The sequence below is a fragment of the Trichosurus vulpecula genome, chromosome 8 (assembly GCF_011100635.1).
Source record: "Trichosurus vulpecula isolate mTriVul1 chromosome 8, mTriVul1.pri, whole genome shotgun sequence".
NCBI classification, from domain to species: Eukaryota; Metazoa; Chordata; class Mammalia; order Diprotodontia; family Phalangeridae; genus Trichosurus; species Trichosurus vulpecula.
In genome coordinates, this window is record NC_050580.1 from 229,502,940 (window position 1) to 229,520,833 (window position 17,894).

At 33.6% G+C, this 17,894-nt stretch overlaps 1 protein-coding gene and 1 pseudogene across 6 annotated transcripts in view; both read left to right on the forward strand.

Moving 5' to 3' along the window:
• NIN (ninein) overlaps positions 1 to 17,894 on the forward strand; it is a 229,254-nt gene that overhangs the window by 64,439 nt on the left and 146,921 nt on the right. For all 6 annotated transcript variants that reach the window (XM_036734513.1, XM_036734512.1, XM_036734515.1 and 3 more), the window contains 2 exons: positions 5,759 to 5,798; positions 11,919 to 12,109. In XM_036734513.1, the coding sequence (XP_036590408.1) occupies positions 5,759 to 5,798; positions 11,919 to 12,109 (231 nt within the window). The remainder of the gene's footprint in view (positions 1 to 5,758; positions 5,799 to 11,918; positions 12,110 to 17,894) is intronic.
• On the forward strand, positions 13,361 to 14,481 carry LOC118828380 (annotated as a pseudogene).

Here is a 17,894-nt window from a genome sequence, read left to right on the forward strand (position 1 = left end):
GAAAATGGAGAGCAAAATAGATTAGAAACCAGAATCCAATAGTATGTTTTTTATAAGAAATACATTTGAAACCCTATCCATATCAGAAAAAGAACTATGGAGTCTGAATGCAGATTGAAACATACTTTTTGCTCTTTCTTTGTTTTTGTTTGTTTCTTCTTTCTTGTGGTTCCTTCCGTTGGTTCTAATTCTTCTTTACAACAGGACTAATGTGAAAATATGTTTAATATGAATGTATATGTAGAGCTTATAACATATTGCATGCCTTCTTGGGGAGGGAAGGGGGCAAGAGAAAATTTAGAACTCAAAATCTTATAGAAGTGAATATTTGAAGATAAAAATTTAATTAAATAATTAATTAGAAAAATAAAAAGAGCAAAACAAACAAAAAAAGAATCATTTGAAACAGAAAGGGTTAAAATAAGAGGATGAAGCAGAATCTCTTATACTTCCCCCCCAGGTAAAAAGGCAAGAATAGCAATCATGGTCTCAGATAAAGCAACAGAAAAAATAGACTTAAAAGAGATAAACAGGGAAACTACATTTTCCTAAAAGGTACCATATACAACAAATTAAAATCAATATAATTATCTATGCAGCAAATGGTATGCATCTAAATTCTTTGAGTCACAGAGAGAAATAGACCATAAAACTGTAATAGTTGAAGGATATCACTTTGCCCTAATTTAGATCTAGAGAAATCCAAACAAAAAATAAGCAAAAAAGAAATGAAGTGCCTGAATAGTATTTTAGAAAAGTTAGAGATGATAGATTTCTGAAGAATATGGAATAGGAAGAGAAAGAAGTGTACCTGTTCTCAGGTGTGCATGAAACCTTCACAAAACTTGACCACATAATAGGGCATAAAAAATATAACAAATAAAACAAATGCAGAAAAGTACATATATTAAAAGAAACTTTTACTGATTGTATTTCAATAAAATTTTATTCAATAAAAGATTTTTCAATCAAAGATTAAAAATAATTTGGAAACAAAATAACTTAATCCTAATAATGGATGTGTCAAAGGAAAATTCGTAGAAATAATCAACGATTTCATTAAAGATAATAATGAGATAATATACCAGAAATTGGGGGATATACCCAAAGCAGTACTTAGGAGAAAAGGTACAACCTAAACACTTTCATCAGTTAAAAAAAGTGGTAGATCAACAAATTGGACATTCAAGTAAAATAACTGGAAAACTTAACAAATTAATCCTGCAATTAAAGACCAATTTGAAGAACTAAAAATCAAAGGAGAATTTAACAAAATTGAAAGGAAACAAAACATTGAATTAGTAAAATTAGAAATTGTTTTAAAATAAACAAAATAGAAAATCCATTAACTAATTTGATTTTTAAAAAATAAAGAAAAAATTACTAATATTAGAAGTGGAAAATTGAATTCCTTATCAATGAATAATAAATAAACTGTTATGAGCTATTTTCCTCACCTAAATTGACAACCTACAAGAGATGTTTGGATCTTTTTTTAAAAAAAAAATTATTCAGATTGACAGAATAGGAAATACAATACTTAAGTAGCTTAATCTTAGTAAAAGAAATTGAACAAGGTATAAATGAACTCCCACAATGGGGGAAAACTCAGGACCAGGGAGATTTAAAAGCAAATTTTATCAAACATTTAAAAAAACATTTTCAATACTATCTAACTTGTTTGAAAAAAATAAAAGGGAAAGCATGCTGACAATTTCTTTCAATTATAAAAAAATGATTTTGACATCTAAACCAGGGAAAGTCAAAAGAGGAAAAGAAAATTGTAGACCAATATCCCTAGTGATTGTTGATGCAAAAGAAATAAAGTAAAATACTTGTAAGGCATCTACAGCAACATGTCCCAAAGATACCCTACGATGGAGACTGCATTTATACCAGGAATATAGGGTAGTTTCAATATTAAGAAAAGTATAAACACAATTGATCTTATTAATAATCAATAAAATTCTTGTGATTATATTATTATATTTAGAAAAAGCTTTGAACATGATAGTATATCCCTTCCTATTAAAAGCACTAGATAGCATAGGAATAAATAGAGCTTTCCTTTAAATAAGTAGTGTTTATCTAAATCCAAGAGTCACATTTTTCTCTAACAGGGATAAATTAGAGGACTTTCCAGTCAGATAAGAGGTGCAGCAGGCATTTCAATAATCATTATTACTAGGACAGATAGTCCTACTAATGTTAGCTATGGCAATCAAGAAAAAGACATTGTGGGAATAAGCATAGGCAAAGAAGAAACAAAACTATTGTTTGTTTGTTTGTTTTTACCGATGATTTGATGGTTTTTTTAGTGTAGTACCCTGAGTGTGAATTTAAAAAGCAATTGAAAAATTTAACTTTAGAAAGATACGGGATATAAAATATGCTGACAGAAATTATTAGCATTTCTGTATATTACCAATAAAATTGAGCATGAAGAAATAGAAAGGAAAATTCCATTTAAAATAACAACAGATAAAATGTAGATAAAATAATTGCTAAGACACGAATAGGAATTATTTGTACATAATTACAAAATGCTTTTTACCCAAATAAAAACATCTAAATGATAGAGAAATATTAATTTTTCATAGGTGGACCAAGATAATATAATGGAAATGAAAAAAACTACCTAAATCACATCACTTATTGAATACAGTGTCATAATACCTAATTGGTTGTTGTTATTATTCAGTCATGTCCAATTCTTTGTGCGCTCATTTTGTTTTTGTTTTGTTTTTTTGGCAAAAATACTGGAGCGGTTTGCCATTTCCTTCTCCAGCTTATTTTATAAATGAGGAACTGAGGCAAACAGGGTTGTGACTTGCCCAGAGTCACACAGCTAGCAAGTATCTGAGGCCAGCTATTGGGATAAGACCTCATTATTGAACAAAAACTCTTGGGAAAATCAGAAAGCAATCTGACTGAAACTGGGTATAGACTAACTTCTCATACCTTTCACTAAGACAAGCTCCAAATAGGTGCATGATTTTGACATAAAGGGTGACATTATAAATAAATTATAAGAGAATGGAAGAAATTATCTGTGACATATATAGCTATGGGAAGAGTTCATGACCAAACAAGAGATAGAGAGGTTCACAGGAAATAAAATGGACATTTTTTATTATGTAAAATGCAAAAATTTTACACCAACAATATCAGTGCAGCTAAAATGAGAAGAGAAGTAGGAATTGAGGAACATTTTTTTTCAATAACTTTTTCTGATAAAGAACTCATTTCTGTGATATAGGGAACTGATTGAAATGTATAAGAGCAATTTCCCAGTTGATAAATGGTCAAAAGATAAGAATAGACAAGTTATATTAAAAATCCAAGCTATATTAAAAAATCTAAATAATTAGAAGAATGCAAATTAAAACAGCCCTGGGGTACCATCTCATCACTCATCAGATTAGCAAAATTGACAAAATTGGAAAATAACAAATACTAGAGGGGCTGTGCAAAAAAAAAAAAGATAAAGCATATTGAAAGCATATTGGTGGGGCTATGAACTGGTCTAGCCATTCTGTTAAAGAATTTGGAACTATACTTAAAAGACTACTAAAGTGTTCATATCCTTTCAGCCCTGTGTGTGTGTGTGTGTGTATGTATATATATATATATATATATATATATATATGTATATGTATATATATGACCTATATGTGTAAAAATTTTATAACAGCTCTTTTTGTGTAGGCAAAGAATTGGAACCTGAGCAGAAGTCCATCATTTGTGGAATGGCTGATCAAGTTATATATGCAATATGAAGGTGATAGATTAGTATTATGTTGTAAGAAATGATGATGGAGATCTTCTGATCTCTATGAACTAATGCAAAGGGAAGTGAGCAGAACCAGAACAGTGAATACAACATCAAGAGTATTGTACAACCAATAAATCTGAAAGGCTTGGGAACTCCAATTAACACACAATAACTAACCAAAATTCCTAAGGCCCAAGAGTATTGATTGAAGTATATTTTCTTTTTCTTCCTTTGTATGTGGCTAAAGTGGGAATTTTGTATCCTGCAACTTTGCCAAAGTTATTACTTATTTCCATTAATGTTTTAGTAGACACTCAGGGTTCTCTAAGTACACCATCATATCATAGGCAAAAAAGCAATAATTTTGCTTCCTCTTTGCATGTGCTTATTCTCTCAACTTCTTTTTCATGACTTATTGCTATAGTAGTGGTGATAATAGGTATCCTTGCCGTCCTCCCTTATTGGAAAAGCCTGTTATTTTTCTCATTATATGTAAATATAATATTTGCTTTTGGAATTAGATATTATTTGCCACTATTTCATTCTTTTTCAAAAAAAATTAGCTCCTAGGTTTATTTATCAATTCAGCGTTTTTTGATCCACCATTTCTTCAGATTGTTTTTTGGTCTCTAGTTACTTTTCATTTTACTTTATGTTATTTAGTTTTTAGTTAATTTTTTAATTCTTAAAAATCTTTTATTAAGTATACTTTTTAATTGAATTGTAATCAGTAAATGATGTGTTTAGTAATTCCGCTTTCCTACATTTTTTTTTTATGAGGATTTTCTGTCATGGTAAGTTTTTGTAAAGTTTCCACGTAGAGCAGAGAAGCATGTAAATTCCTTTGTATTCCAATTTAGTAATTGCAGGAAATAGTTCATCACTAAATTTTATGAAATTGTGTTCATGTCGTTAACTTTATCCTTGTTTATCTTTTGGTTAGGTTTTCCTAGGGTTAGGGTTAGGTCCCTTATTCTTGTAAATTTACTGTCTTTTCCTCCTTCAATTAACTTTTCTTACAGATATTTAAATGCTATGCTATTAGGCACCTCTATTAAGCATTGATATTGTTTTATTATCTATAGCACCTTTATATAATGTACTTTCTCTACTTATTTTTTTTCATTGCTGCCTTATCGGAAGTCACAATTGCTACCTCTACCTTTTTTTTTTTTTTAGTTCAATTGAAACATGATGGATTTTGTTCTTCATTGTAACTCTCTGTGAATCTTTGGGTTTTAAGTGTTTCTTTTAAATATTATGTTATCAAATTCTGCTTTATAATGGTGGCATAGTGGATGTAGCACTGGGCCTGGAGTCAGGAATACCTACGTTCAAATATTGCCTTCCTTCTTACTAGTTGTTTGTCCCTGAGCAAGTCATTTAACCTCTATTTGCTTCAGTTTCCTTAACTGAAAAATGAGAATAACAGTTGCACCTATCTTGCAGCATTATGTGAAGATGGAATGAAATATTTGTAAAGTGTTTAGGACAATGCCTGGTACTGTATATAAATGCGTATTCCCATACTGTCTTCTATTTTATGAGCACATCTCATTTGCATTTATAGTTATGATTATTTGTGTATTTGTTTCCATCCTGTTTTCTTGTAGTGTTTCTTCTCTTTAGTCCCTCTTTGTTGTTAAGGTTGTATAAATAAAAAGTAAGCTAATTGAATGTTTAAATTCTACACAGGGGGCTGCCCAGTTTTTCCTAACATTTTGAAGGTACCAGTGGAATATTCTGACTGCCTACCCGTCATCTCTCACTACATGACCAGCTCTTCTTCTCTTCCCATCATAAAATTCTTTGATGACTTCTTTTATACTCTTGTTCTTCCAAATTTTTTGTTGTTTATATATTGCATCCTGTTTATACCTACCATGAATCTCTCCATTGTCTGCTCTGTGATATTAATTTTCAGTTCAGAGATTGTTATATTCCATGACTTAATGTTATTCATTCCCTTTTTATTTTTCTTAGTATCACAAGACTCAGCATAGTGAAGAGTATGAGGCAGAAGGTAAGAGCAGAATATTTATTTTGATGAGAACTTTATGCAAATGGGTTTGTAGGAGTAACCAAAACCAAAACAAAACAAAACAAAAATCTGTGCTTGTGTGCTTGTTGAACAGAAGGTATGAGTTCATTCCTACCTCAGGAGGTTGGATCTAGCTGTTTAGATTTGATATGTTTACCTCTCTTTATAAAGGAACATTCTATGGTTTTCACAAATAATTAGTCAGGTCAGTTGGTTGTGTGAGTATCTTGGTCTGAAAGCAAGTAGGATTGTAGGAGCTAAACATGTTTTAACATGAAGTTTTAAAATAATCGGAGACAAAGTATGCCTAAATTTTGTATCAGCAGTACTCCTGGTTTCCAGTTAAATACATTCCCAAATATACTATGAAGCCTTTTATCAGTAAGTTCATTTTTTTGATATAACTGAATTATAAGTACCAATAGGATATCCAAGTGAGCTTATTGAGGAGTAGACCTCATGAACAGTCAGACCTGAAGCTGTAGATTTAGGTATGCAAAGGAAGAATAATTGAAGTTGTGGTAGTTTATGCACCATAGATAAAATTTGATATGTCTACATTCATGCCAAATCTCCCCCTCCTCTTAATTCCCCTATTTCTGTCAAGGAGGTGTGATAATTAAAAAGTTCCAAGATATCAAGTTTCTGGGTAAATTAAAATCAGTTTTATTGACTATGTCTGGAAAGCAGTCAACAAAATAGGCCCATTGTCCCCTTGGTAGCCAAGGGATCTCATGGCCACTTCATTATGTTTTTATGCCTTCAGACAAGAGGTGGTCCATCAAACAGAAATCACATCTAATTGGTTAATGTGATGGGAGGTAGGCTATATTAAAATAAAGGTCTTGGGGTACATGACCTGTGTCACCCTAATTTTGTATTTCCATATAAAGAAGAGAAAGAGAGAGAATCATTACTTCCCCAGACTTGTCTGGAAAAACATAATGAGTGGAATACATCTGTTAGCACAAACAGAGTTTCTTTTACTGTCTGATGAGATCTTGGCCTGAGGAAATCTCTAAGAGAGAGATTTCCCACACTGGTTGATTTCCAGTTGAGGCAGTAGAAAAGGGGAAAGACCTTGGTTCTAATACAATAATTAGTTATTAAATATAAGAGAGAAATTCATTTCTCATAGAGATCAACATCCTTCTGGTCACTCATATTCACAACTTTTGTGTCATCCTGGACTCTCCACAATCCTTCATTCCATATAGCCATTAAGTTGTCAGACTTTGTTATTTCTGCTTCCTTAACTTCTCTTGAATTTGAACAGATAAGATAATATTTTGCTTATCACTATGCTTAGTACATAGTAGTTGCTTAATAAATGCTTGTTCCTTGCCCCTTTTTCCTATTCATATCACTATCACTCTAGTTCAGTGCTTTATCACTTCTCATTTAAATTATGGCAAGAATCTTAATTAGTCTCTTCCCTTTCTAGTCCATCCTTCACATAGCTGCCAGCCTGATCCTACTTGAATTTCAAAATCCTTTTTTGAGCTCTTCCATGGCCTGAGACCATTTCATATTTTTCTTGGAGGCTTTGGATGTAGGAGCTTTGACTTTGTTGACTTCCTCTGTTTGTATGCTTTGATCTTCCTTGTCACCAGTGATGTAGGAAAATACGTCTTCACCAAGAAATTAACCTTCTAAAGTCTTATTTTTCCCCCCATTTGCTCATTTACCCAGCCAATTACTTGACTTTTGAACTTTTTGCTAAGTGGAGGGTGCACTGCCCCAAGTTTCAGGGGTTTTGTGCAGCTGTTTTCAGAGTTTTTCTATGGACCTGTAAATTTTCAGTTCTTCCAAAGTGGTATGATCAAAGGAGAGGTGTTTTCTCCTCTTCTGGCCTGTGCTTTGGTCTGTAGGCAACCACAAGCACTTTTTTTCTGCCTTGGAACTGTGAGGAGGATTCCCTCCTGCCACAAGCTCTGCCATGCCAGCTCTCCTCATCGCCCCAGGACCACCACCCAGAACTGCAACCCAGATCAGCCATTCAATTCCCCCACGCTCGATTTCCTACTATCTGTAGGCAGAGAAGCAGCCGCAGCTGTGGCAGTGGCTGGGGCTGTGGCTGGACCAGGCTTCTCTCTCACCCAGGTGAGAGACCTTTTCCACTGACCTTCGAAGTTGTCTTCAGCCTCCAGCCTTCACCCTGACGGACTTTGCTCTTCTTGGCAACACAATGTGCAAAGACAACTCCAAAGGACTCACGATGGAGTATGCTATCTACATCCAGAGAAAGAACTACGACGTATGAATGCAGATTGAGGCACACTTCATGCGCGCCTTTTTCTCCTCCTTTTTTTTCTCTCTTTTGTATTTGTTTTTGGGTTGTGTATTTTTTTTTTTTGGTTCTGTTTCTTCTTTCTCATGATTGATTCCATTGGTCATAATTTTTCTCCTCCCCCTGCCCCCACAAAAAGAATTTCTCTATTTGAGGCCAAAAAGGCAATAGGTAGAAGTCACAAAGAAACAGAATTTGCCTCACTATATGGAAAAACTTGATAGTTAAAAATTAAGCAAATGTGGAGAAGGCTGCCTTGCAGAGTAGTCTTGAAGCAAAGGCTGGATGAGTATTTATTTGGGGACAATGTAGAGAGGGTTCTTGATTAGATATAGGTTGGACCAGATGTTCACTGAAGTCCTTTTCAACTCTTTGAAAATATAACTCTTCAGGGAGGAAGACATGGAGACAAGGTGGCACAATAGCTAGTGTGAATGATATATCAAAAGAAAAAAAATTTCCATTGATAGAATTTGTAGACTCTTAGAGCTTGATAAGACCTAAAAAATCACCCACTTTACAGAAAAGGAAAATAAGACTCAGAAGTTAAGTGAGTTTCTAAAGGCAATATGTAACAGAACTGGAACTAGAATTAGTTTCTCCTGATTCCCAGTCTAATAGTGTATTACATAGAGCTTTTCTCAAATATTATGTACTAACAGAGCTCCAATGTGATAGGATATGTCCATTTCTGACTAATTATAAAGAATGCTGGTTATCATTTTCAAAAAATTTAATTCTTCTCATTATATAAGCATCATTTTAACAACACAAAAGGTAGTATTCTATAAACCTGTTTAGCTGTTAAGTGAGATGGAACACCTTAAATTTGGGATTTCAGACAACTTTAGGTTAAAGCTTAGAATAAGTTAAACATCAGTTGCCAACTAGATAACAGGGTAATTCAGTAGCATGGATCCATTTACAACCCACAAAACTTGTTGTTGGTTAACAGTAAATTTAAATGAACTGTTCTTCTTTGCTGGGTTTCTGAACCAGAAACAGCAGCACTGGTTTGCATTCCTGGCAGTACGTATTAGGGAAGAAATTAACTGTACTACTCTTGATATTCCAGGGTTCATTTTGAGAGAAACGATTATTTCCCTCTTGTATTTAATAGCTAATTGTTGTATTGAGACCAAGGTTTTTCCCTTTTTCTTCTTTCTCATCCAGAAGTCAACCAGTGTGGGAAATCTTGGGCAAAGACTTACTCAGGTCGAGATCTAATCAAACAGTAAAAGAAATTACAAGTTTGGGCTAATAAATGCATTCCTGCTCATTGTGTTTGCTCAGACAGATCTTGGAAAATGTGGATCCTCCTTTTTATTGGACAGGTGATAAGGAAATTGATAAGTCTCTTTGATCAGGATTTGGGTGATCCAAGTCACATACCCCAAGACCCTCATTGTCACAGATCTCAACCTCTCATTATAATATTCATTTTCTCATTAATTGTTAATTAATCAGAGTTGATTGCTACCCTCAGAACACCTACTCTTCGAAGAGCTACCTGAGGGGTCTTTGGTTCAAGAGAGACAGCCAAATGACCATCCTTTTATTAATAAATATGCAGGCATCATTAATAAAATGATTAAATTACCCCAAAACTTCATCTCTTGAATTTTTTAAATGTCACAGTTTTCAAGGACATACATAAATTGTGCCAGGAACGATCTCTTTTTTTCCCCCTGGTTTCTTTGAAGTTCTTGACCTTTTGTTCTTCTAAATGAACTTTATTATTTTTTGTAACCCAATAAGATAATTTTTAGTAATTTAATTAGGCTGGCATTACATAAATAGATTAGTTAGGTAAAATTGTTATTTTAAAAATTATATTGGCTTTACCTGTCCACGAACAATAAATATTACTTCAGTTATTTAGATCTTACTTTATTTGTGTAAAAAGTTTTTTATGTTATATTTGTATAGTTCCTATGGCTGTTTTGACAGGTATATTCTCAGGTATTTTATATCGTCTAGTTATTTTAAATTGTCTAAAACAATATTGAATAATATGGCTGACACATACTGTAGTTTCCCTATTTTTCTCTTTTGATTAAACCTATTTTAGCTTTAACTTTGTCTGAAATCTTGATTAATACCCTTGCTTTTTTATATAATATATATAATAATATATAATATTATACATTATAATATATAATAATATATAATAAATTCTATTTCTGACCTTTATTTTATGTTTGTGTGTATCTCTCATTTTTATAGCATTTTGTGAAAGCAACATATTCTTGAATTCAAATTTTTAATCTACTATCAGTTTCCATTTTATGTGTAAATTCAGCCCATTTGCATTCTAAGGTATAATTACTTGTATATTTTCCTCCTTCCTATTTTTCCTCACTATCCTTCTTACCCTATTCCTGTCCCTCCCCACTCCTCTACTTTACTTCTACCTGCTGCCTTGCCATCTTATTCCTCAACCTACCCACCCCCCCCAAGAATTCTCTTTGTGAATATAGAAGAATTTTATACCCTTTTAGTTATGTTGTTCCCTCTTTGACCATTCCCAATGAGAGTAAGATTTCAGCACTACCCTCCCTTCCCTACTAGCTTCTTCTGTATCAATTTTTCTTTTTTCATCTCATTGTATGAGATAATTGTTCCTTTTTATCCCTCCCTACATAGTTTTATTTTTTTAGAATCACCCCATCATGCTCAGCTCAGCCCAAGCCTTTCTTTTAAACTACCCAAATGAAAATGACAGTCATTATAGGATTGAGAGTATTTTCATATATAAGAATTAAACAAGTTGACTTTATTGAGTCCCTTAGAGTTGATCCTTAATGTTTACTTTATACTTTTCCTGGATGTTATATGTTGAATTTTCCCTTAAGTCTGCTGTTTTTGTCATAAATCCCTGAAAGTCTTTCAGTTCATTAAATGTCTATTTTTTTTTTTCCATTCAGGATTATACTTAAGTTTGCTGGCTAAGTTACCCTTTGTTGTAACCCTAGCTCTTTTGCTCTATGAAATATATTATTCCAAGACCTACAGTTCTTCAATGTAGTAGATGCTAGGTCTTGTGTAATTTTTATTGTAGCTCCATAATATTTAAATAGTTTTTTTTTCTGGTTCCTTCCAATATTTTCTCCTTAACCTGGGATCTTTGAAATTTGGCTATAATATTCCTGTAAGTTTTCCTCTTGGGGATCTCTTTCAGGTGGTGATCAGTGTTTTTTTTTTTTCTATTTCTGTTCTATGCCAGGAGTAATCTTATGCCCAGTGATGAATTTATGGAATGTCTAATATGCAGTGGAACTGTTAAGTAGGCAGCACAACATTTTAATGGAGGATGAATGTAGTATTTTTAATCTTCAAACAGGACATATCCTTAACTGGTATTTTAGTGTGGTTTAATTCCTACACATAAGACATGGTTTATGTAGGTCACAACACTGGCCTATTTGAAACTGTTTTAAATTAGAATTAATTCACTGGACGGACAATCTAATAGACATAAATGGTAAGAAAGGGTTAATAAAATTTTTGAAATAGTTTTTAACTTGCTTCTTATCTAGTCTTCTGATTACACCAAAGCCAGAGTTCTAATTATTCTGGTGACAGCTTTTAACTGCTGAATATTCAGATTCCAGAGCTTTTTTTCATTAATTGGCTATGTTTGACCATGGAAAAATTAGTCCATTTAAGATTGCAAAAATTGTTCTTTGTGCTTTGTGTAGTGTTTTGTTAAATAATTTGTTATCAAGAAACATGTTATCACTTAGAGGAATGAATCTTCTTGTCCATTCAGCCTTTAATTAGAACAAAAAAAGTTAACCATTTTGTTTCAGGCCAATTAAGATTTTGGAACTCTGATGACTTAAATGCCTCACAAAGAGGATCTTCCCCTACTCAAGACTGGATTGATGACAAACTGCATGAAGTTTGTGAAGATCTGGGGATGACTCAAGATGGCCATTTGAACAAAAAGAAGCTGATCTCTATCTGTGAATACCATGGCTTGAAAAATGTCAACAAGGAGGTAATTATATTATGGTTAAATTCAGGAAGTCAGCTTTTGATTTCATGTAGCTTACTTTTCTTTTTAAGTTTGCCAGTCAATGAATGTTTTCCTAACACAATGGTTTACAATGTGTTCTTCACAACCCTGTGTGATAGCTACTTCAAGTATTATGTCCATTTTATAGATGCAGAATGCAAAACTCAGAGATTTGGTGACTTAGTCATGAGTATACCGAAAATATTCAGACATCTGTACTAAGTGCTGTGGTGATGATGGTGGGGAGTAGGGTTTGTGGGGATGGTGAAGATGCAGGGAAAGGAGGAGGAAAAAAGAAAGAATAAGAACACTGCTCAGAGTTAATGCCATCTTAACAGGTAATGGAGACAATACATAAATAACACTTATTTTCCACTCTATTTTCTCTGACAAGAAGAATGACTTTGAATTGGAAAGATTAGAATAATGCAAACATCACTGAATTGCTTTGAAGTCAGAGGACCTGGATTTAGTTCAAATCTAAATTCTATCACTTAGTACTTACATGACCTTGGGCAAGTCACTTAACCTCTCTGGGACTCTGTTTCTTCATCTATAAAATTAAGGTGTTGAATTAGATGACTTCTAAGTTCCCATTTAGCTCCAAATCTGATTTTGTGAAAGAACAAAATTTACTGAAAGGGGAGCTGATTACACAAAAAATGTAAGGAGATGTAATGACAGCACCTATCTTTATGAGTTTAAGTCACAGGGTCCAGATAACCTACTTCCTAGGGTGCTAAAATATCTACTTCTGTTTTCTCATGTGCAACCATCTGTCCCACACCTCCATAATTTATATATGCTATTCCTTAAGCAGGTTCCTTCTCATATCTATTTCTCAGCATCCCCAGCTAACTTTAAGCCTAAGCAAAAGGGCCACCACAGTCTGTGTATTTTCTCTATGCTGCTAATGCTGTCATCCTTCTAAAATTACTTTATATTTATTTTGCATATATGCTTTATATTTACCTTTCTTTATACATATATCACCTACTAGCAGAAGAGTCTCCCTTCATTGAGAGAAACGCTTTTATTTTTTGTCTTTATATCATCAGTGCCTAAAACTCAGTCCATGTAGTAGGCATTTAATAAATTCTTTTTCAATTGAATTGAATTTACAAGGTTAGTAGACTGGTAGAACATGAAAGTGCTTTCCATCTTAAACACAGAGGCTGCCACCACCCTGAGTCACAGCCCGTGCAGCTCCAACTGTGTGGTTCTCACAGTGGAATGACAATAAATAAATAAACTGAACTTGAACAACAAGATATGGAGGATGTTGAAGAAGTGGAAAAAGAAGAAACTAGTAAAGATGCAAACAGCTCATCACCTCACTGTTCAGATAATGCAGAATCCTCAATTTCTTTCAACTCTTCAAGAAAGATTCAGTAGTTATGTGGGAACATCGACTTGATACATTAAATGCTTGCCAAAAGTTGGTTAAGCAACCATATGAAGGCCCTCAAAAACCTTCAGGTGAAATGTACACAGATAGAACCCAAGTTCTATGAGAAGTTCATGCTCTTGAAAAAAGGTATGCTTTTCTTTACCAGCCACTTTTTGATAAGGAGAAGTGAAATCATCAATGCAATTTATGAACCTAAAAAGGAAGAATATGAATTGAAACTAGATGATGGAGACGTTTCAGAGGAAAAGAAAGAGAAGGAGGCTAAGCTTGAAGAAGAGAAACAAAAGATAAAAAATGAGACCTTAAAGGACTTCTTAAATTTTGACTGTTTTTAAAAATGTTAACTTGTTCAGTGATATGGTTCAGGAATATGATCAACCTATCCTGAAGCACTTGAAAGACATTAAAATAAAGTTGTTGGTTGTTGGCCAATCTATGATTTTTACATGAGATTTTCACTTTGAACCCAAAGAATATTTCACAAATGACGTGCTGATGAAGATATATGCAGTCAGACCCAAATGATTCAGATCCCTTCTTCTTTGGCAGACACAGGGTGTCAGGTAGATTGGAAAAAAATGTCACTTTGAAAACTATTAAGAAGAAGTTGATGCACAAAGGACATAAGGCAGTTCAAACAGTGATGAAAAGTTTTCAATGATTCTTTCTTCAATTTGTGTTCTCGTCCTTAAGTTCCTGAAAGTCGAGAAATGATACATAAGCTATCCTTGTTGCACATTTCAAAATTGGTCACTTTTTACATGAGTTTATTATCCCAAGATCAGTATTATATTTCACTAGAGAAGCTGTTGAAGACTATTGTGATGATTATGATGAAGGTAAATGGGTTGGTAATGAGAAAGGGGAAGAAGACGATGAGGAAAATGATCCATAATATGACCTGAAGAAAGGTCCAAACCCAGCCAAATGCAAACAGCAGTAGGCAGCATTTGCTGTGACTTTGTGGATTAAGAGGAAAAAATGAACATCTAAGAATCAGTTTCAACTATAGATTCATTCTACCCAGCATTTTAATGGTATAATTTCTGCCTGATATGAAGAATGCAGTAAATCCCTTAACATATGTCCATTGCTACAAAGTTTGGTTCTTATGAAATCTTTTGTCATGTAGCTTATTAGACTACAGCTGGGAAAACTATCCAAACTGTTTAACAAGACCAATATTGATTTTAAAGAAAAAGAAATCCTTCTGAAGAATCAACCAAAGTATTTTTTCAGCCTCATAGTTGAATGGGTTTAAGTCTGCTTACCCTAGCTGTGTCTTCATTACTTTGTTAGAGAAATGCAGTGACTTGTACTAACTAGGAAACAATGCATTTTGAAATTTGATTTGAGAAGAGACTAATATACAGTTAAGAATTTGCAGTAAGACCATAACTAATGTTCATAACTGTCTGTTTTTATAAGGATTTTTGTATTTTAATAGTGATCTACAAAGAAACTTAGCCATCCTATTAAGGTTGTTGTTCAACATTGGCTTGTGAATAAAACGTAATATTTTCAGAAGTTAGCATCTTCCTATACTCGTGTAACCATGAACATTCAAACTGAAAGCATATTTCCTTTTCTTAATGGCATTGTGTTGCACCTTCACTGAAAATGATCACTTATACCATGCTGAATAAGCCCATTTCAAGTGCTTTTTAGTGCAGTTTTAAAATAAATTGCCTAGCAGAGTTTTAGTTCTCACAGGATAATGTCTTAATTTGACACATTTCAAAGTCTACTCTGATGGTTGTTGCTAAGGGACATTATTTAGGAGAAATAAGCAGACTTTAATAAGCAGTACAGAATTTACCAAAATGCAAGTGGAATAAGCCAGTGGACAAAGCTTTAAATCATAATTACCCTCTAAAGATCATTATTGTTAAAGGTAAATTTATTATGGTATTGTGTTTAAAGCTAAGGAAAGATTTCTATACCAATTCTCGTTGCTTAATATGTATTTACTGATACCTCTATCCTCCCATATATTTGAATAGGTAATTCTGTTTACTTACCTACCTCATAAGAGTTTTGAGTTTTTGAATACATGAGATTGTAAAGGAAACCAGATATATTGAAATACAATTATCAAAGTATTCAACAACAATAAGGTCACAGACTCTAGTTTAAAAACCCCTGGGCTAGAACATTGAGCTGATAGGAATACAATAAAATGTAACAAGGATAAATTTCAAGTCATATGATCTAGGAGCTTTAATGTAATACAAGCTTATTATGTGTCAGTAGTATAATTAATGTCAGTAAACATAAATAAATGTCAACATTGTATTTAGAGGAATATCTCAGGCTAGAAAGGTGTTAAGCCCCACTATGACTTTCTCTGGTAAGGCTACTTATAGAATATGGTGTTTGGTTTTGAATAGCACATTTTAGGAAGGATATTGATAAATTAGAGAGATTCCAGAGAAGGACAACCATAATGATGTGAGGCTTTGATATGGTGCCATATGATGATCATTTGAAAGAACTGGGGATGTTTAAGAGAAGACTTACAGGCATTGGGGTAGAAGAGAAACTAGAACTTAGCAGTTCAGTTAAGAGACTGGAGATATTCCAGCTGAGAAGTTATGAATGTGATTTCGTGATTAGTGACATGATAACTGTCTTCAAGTACTTGAAGGCCTATCATATAGAATTTACTATCATTTTCCTTAAATACACCTCTTCAAACTTTCATATTTCTGTTGAGGGCACTGCCATCCTCCCTGTCACCACCAAAGTTCTAGGCCTCATCTCCCTTCCACCAGGTTGCACAATGGATATATAGTGTCAGGAAGTCAGGAGTCAGGAAGACCTGAGTTCTAGCTTCAGACACTTTTTGCTGTTTGACCCTGGGCATCATTTAACCTCTGTCTGCTTCAGTTTCCTCAACTGTAAAATCGGGGTAATAATAGCACCTCCTTCATAGGTTGTTGTGAGGCTCAAATGAGATATTTGTGAAGCTCTTAGTATAGTGCTTGGCACATAGTAGGTGCTATAAAAATGCTTATTCCTGTCCCCTCCCCTTCAGTTGGTATATTGCAGCTGCAGAACCAATTGGCCTCTTGGCTTCTGTTTTTCATTTTCCAATCCATCTGCCACACAGATGAAAAATAAATCTTCCTAAAATAAAAATTTGATCACGTCACATTGTTACTCATGCCCTTTTTGTGGCTTCTTTAGAGTATTGCATCTAGGAGGATAAATACAGATTGTTCAGATTGGCTTTTAAAACCCTTCACAATGCTTCTGTCAAATTTTAATTATTTAAATTTAAATTTTTCTAACATTTTGTTTTCCGACTTTCTAAACTTGAAAAAATCCAGCAAACATGAATATTTCCACATATAAGGAAAGAGCAGAAAAGGAGGATTGTGTGTGTCACTATAAATCTTTATCACGTCTAATATAGCTTTGCCACTTTTTTCTCTAAAGTACACAATAAGTTCATCACATTAATTCCAAAGATGTCTCGTACATTTTTTTGCTTCTGTCTGTATTGTCTTCAGTTCTTTTCTGTATCTTTTTAATGCTTTATTGATGCTTTTAGTTTTGTTTCTCTATCTCCCTTTTTCCTCTCTCTATGTTTCTTTGTCTCTGTGTATTTGTCTCCCTCATCACTATTATTATATACTTTTCTACCTTGTAATCAATAAACATAGTCAAGCAAAACAAATCCTCATATTATACGTATTCAGAAAAATTATGACTTATTTGGTACCTGTTGTGTATTACCTCACTGTGGAGTGGTAGGAAGCATGTTTCAGCAGTATCCTTCTGCAGTTATGGTTAGTCATTACATTCATCAGTTCATGAGTCTTTCAAAATTATTTTTCTTTATAATGTTATAATTGTTGTACAAATTGTTCTAATTCTGATAATTTCATCGTTCAGTAGTTTCAGTTATGTCTAGCTCTTCATGACCCCATTTGGGACTTTCTTGGCAAAGATACTGGAGTGGTTTGTCATTTCCTTCTCCAGCTCATTTAAAGATGAGAAACTGAGGCAAACAAGGTAAAGTGACTTGCCGAGGGTCACACAGCTGGAAGTGTCTGAGATCAGGTTTGAATTCAGGAAAATGAGGCTTCCTGACTAAAGGCCTGGATTTCTGGCATCTCAATTAGTATCTTTGCTGATTCCCTAGGATTTTCTAAGTAATAGATGATTTTGAATTTGATCCTAGAGGTGATAGGGAGTCACTGGAGTTTATTGAATAGGGGGTGGTGGTGATATGATCAGACCTCCATTTTAGGAAAATCATTTTATTGACTAAATGGAGAATGGATTGGAGTGGAGAGAGAGTTGGGGCAGGCAGACCTACCAACAGGCTTTTGCAGTAATTAAAGAATG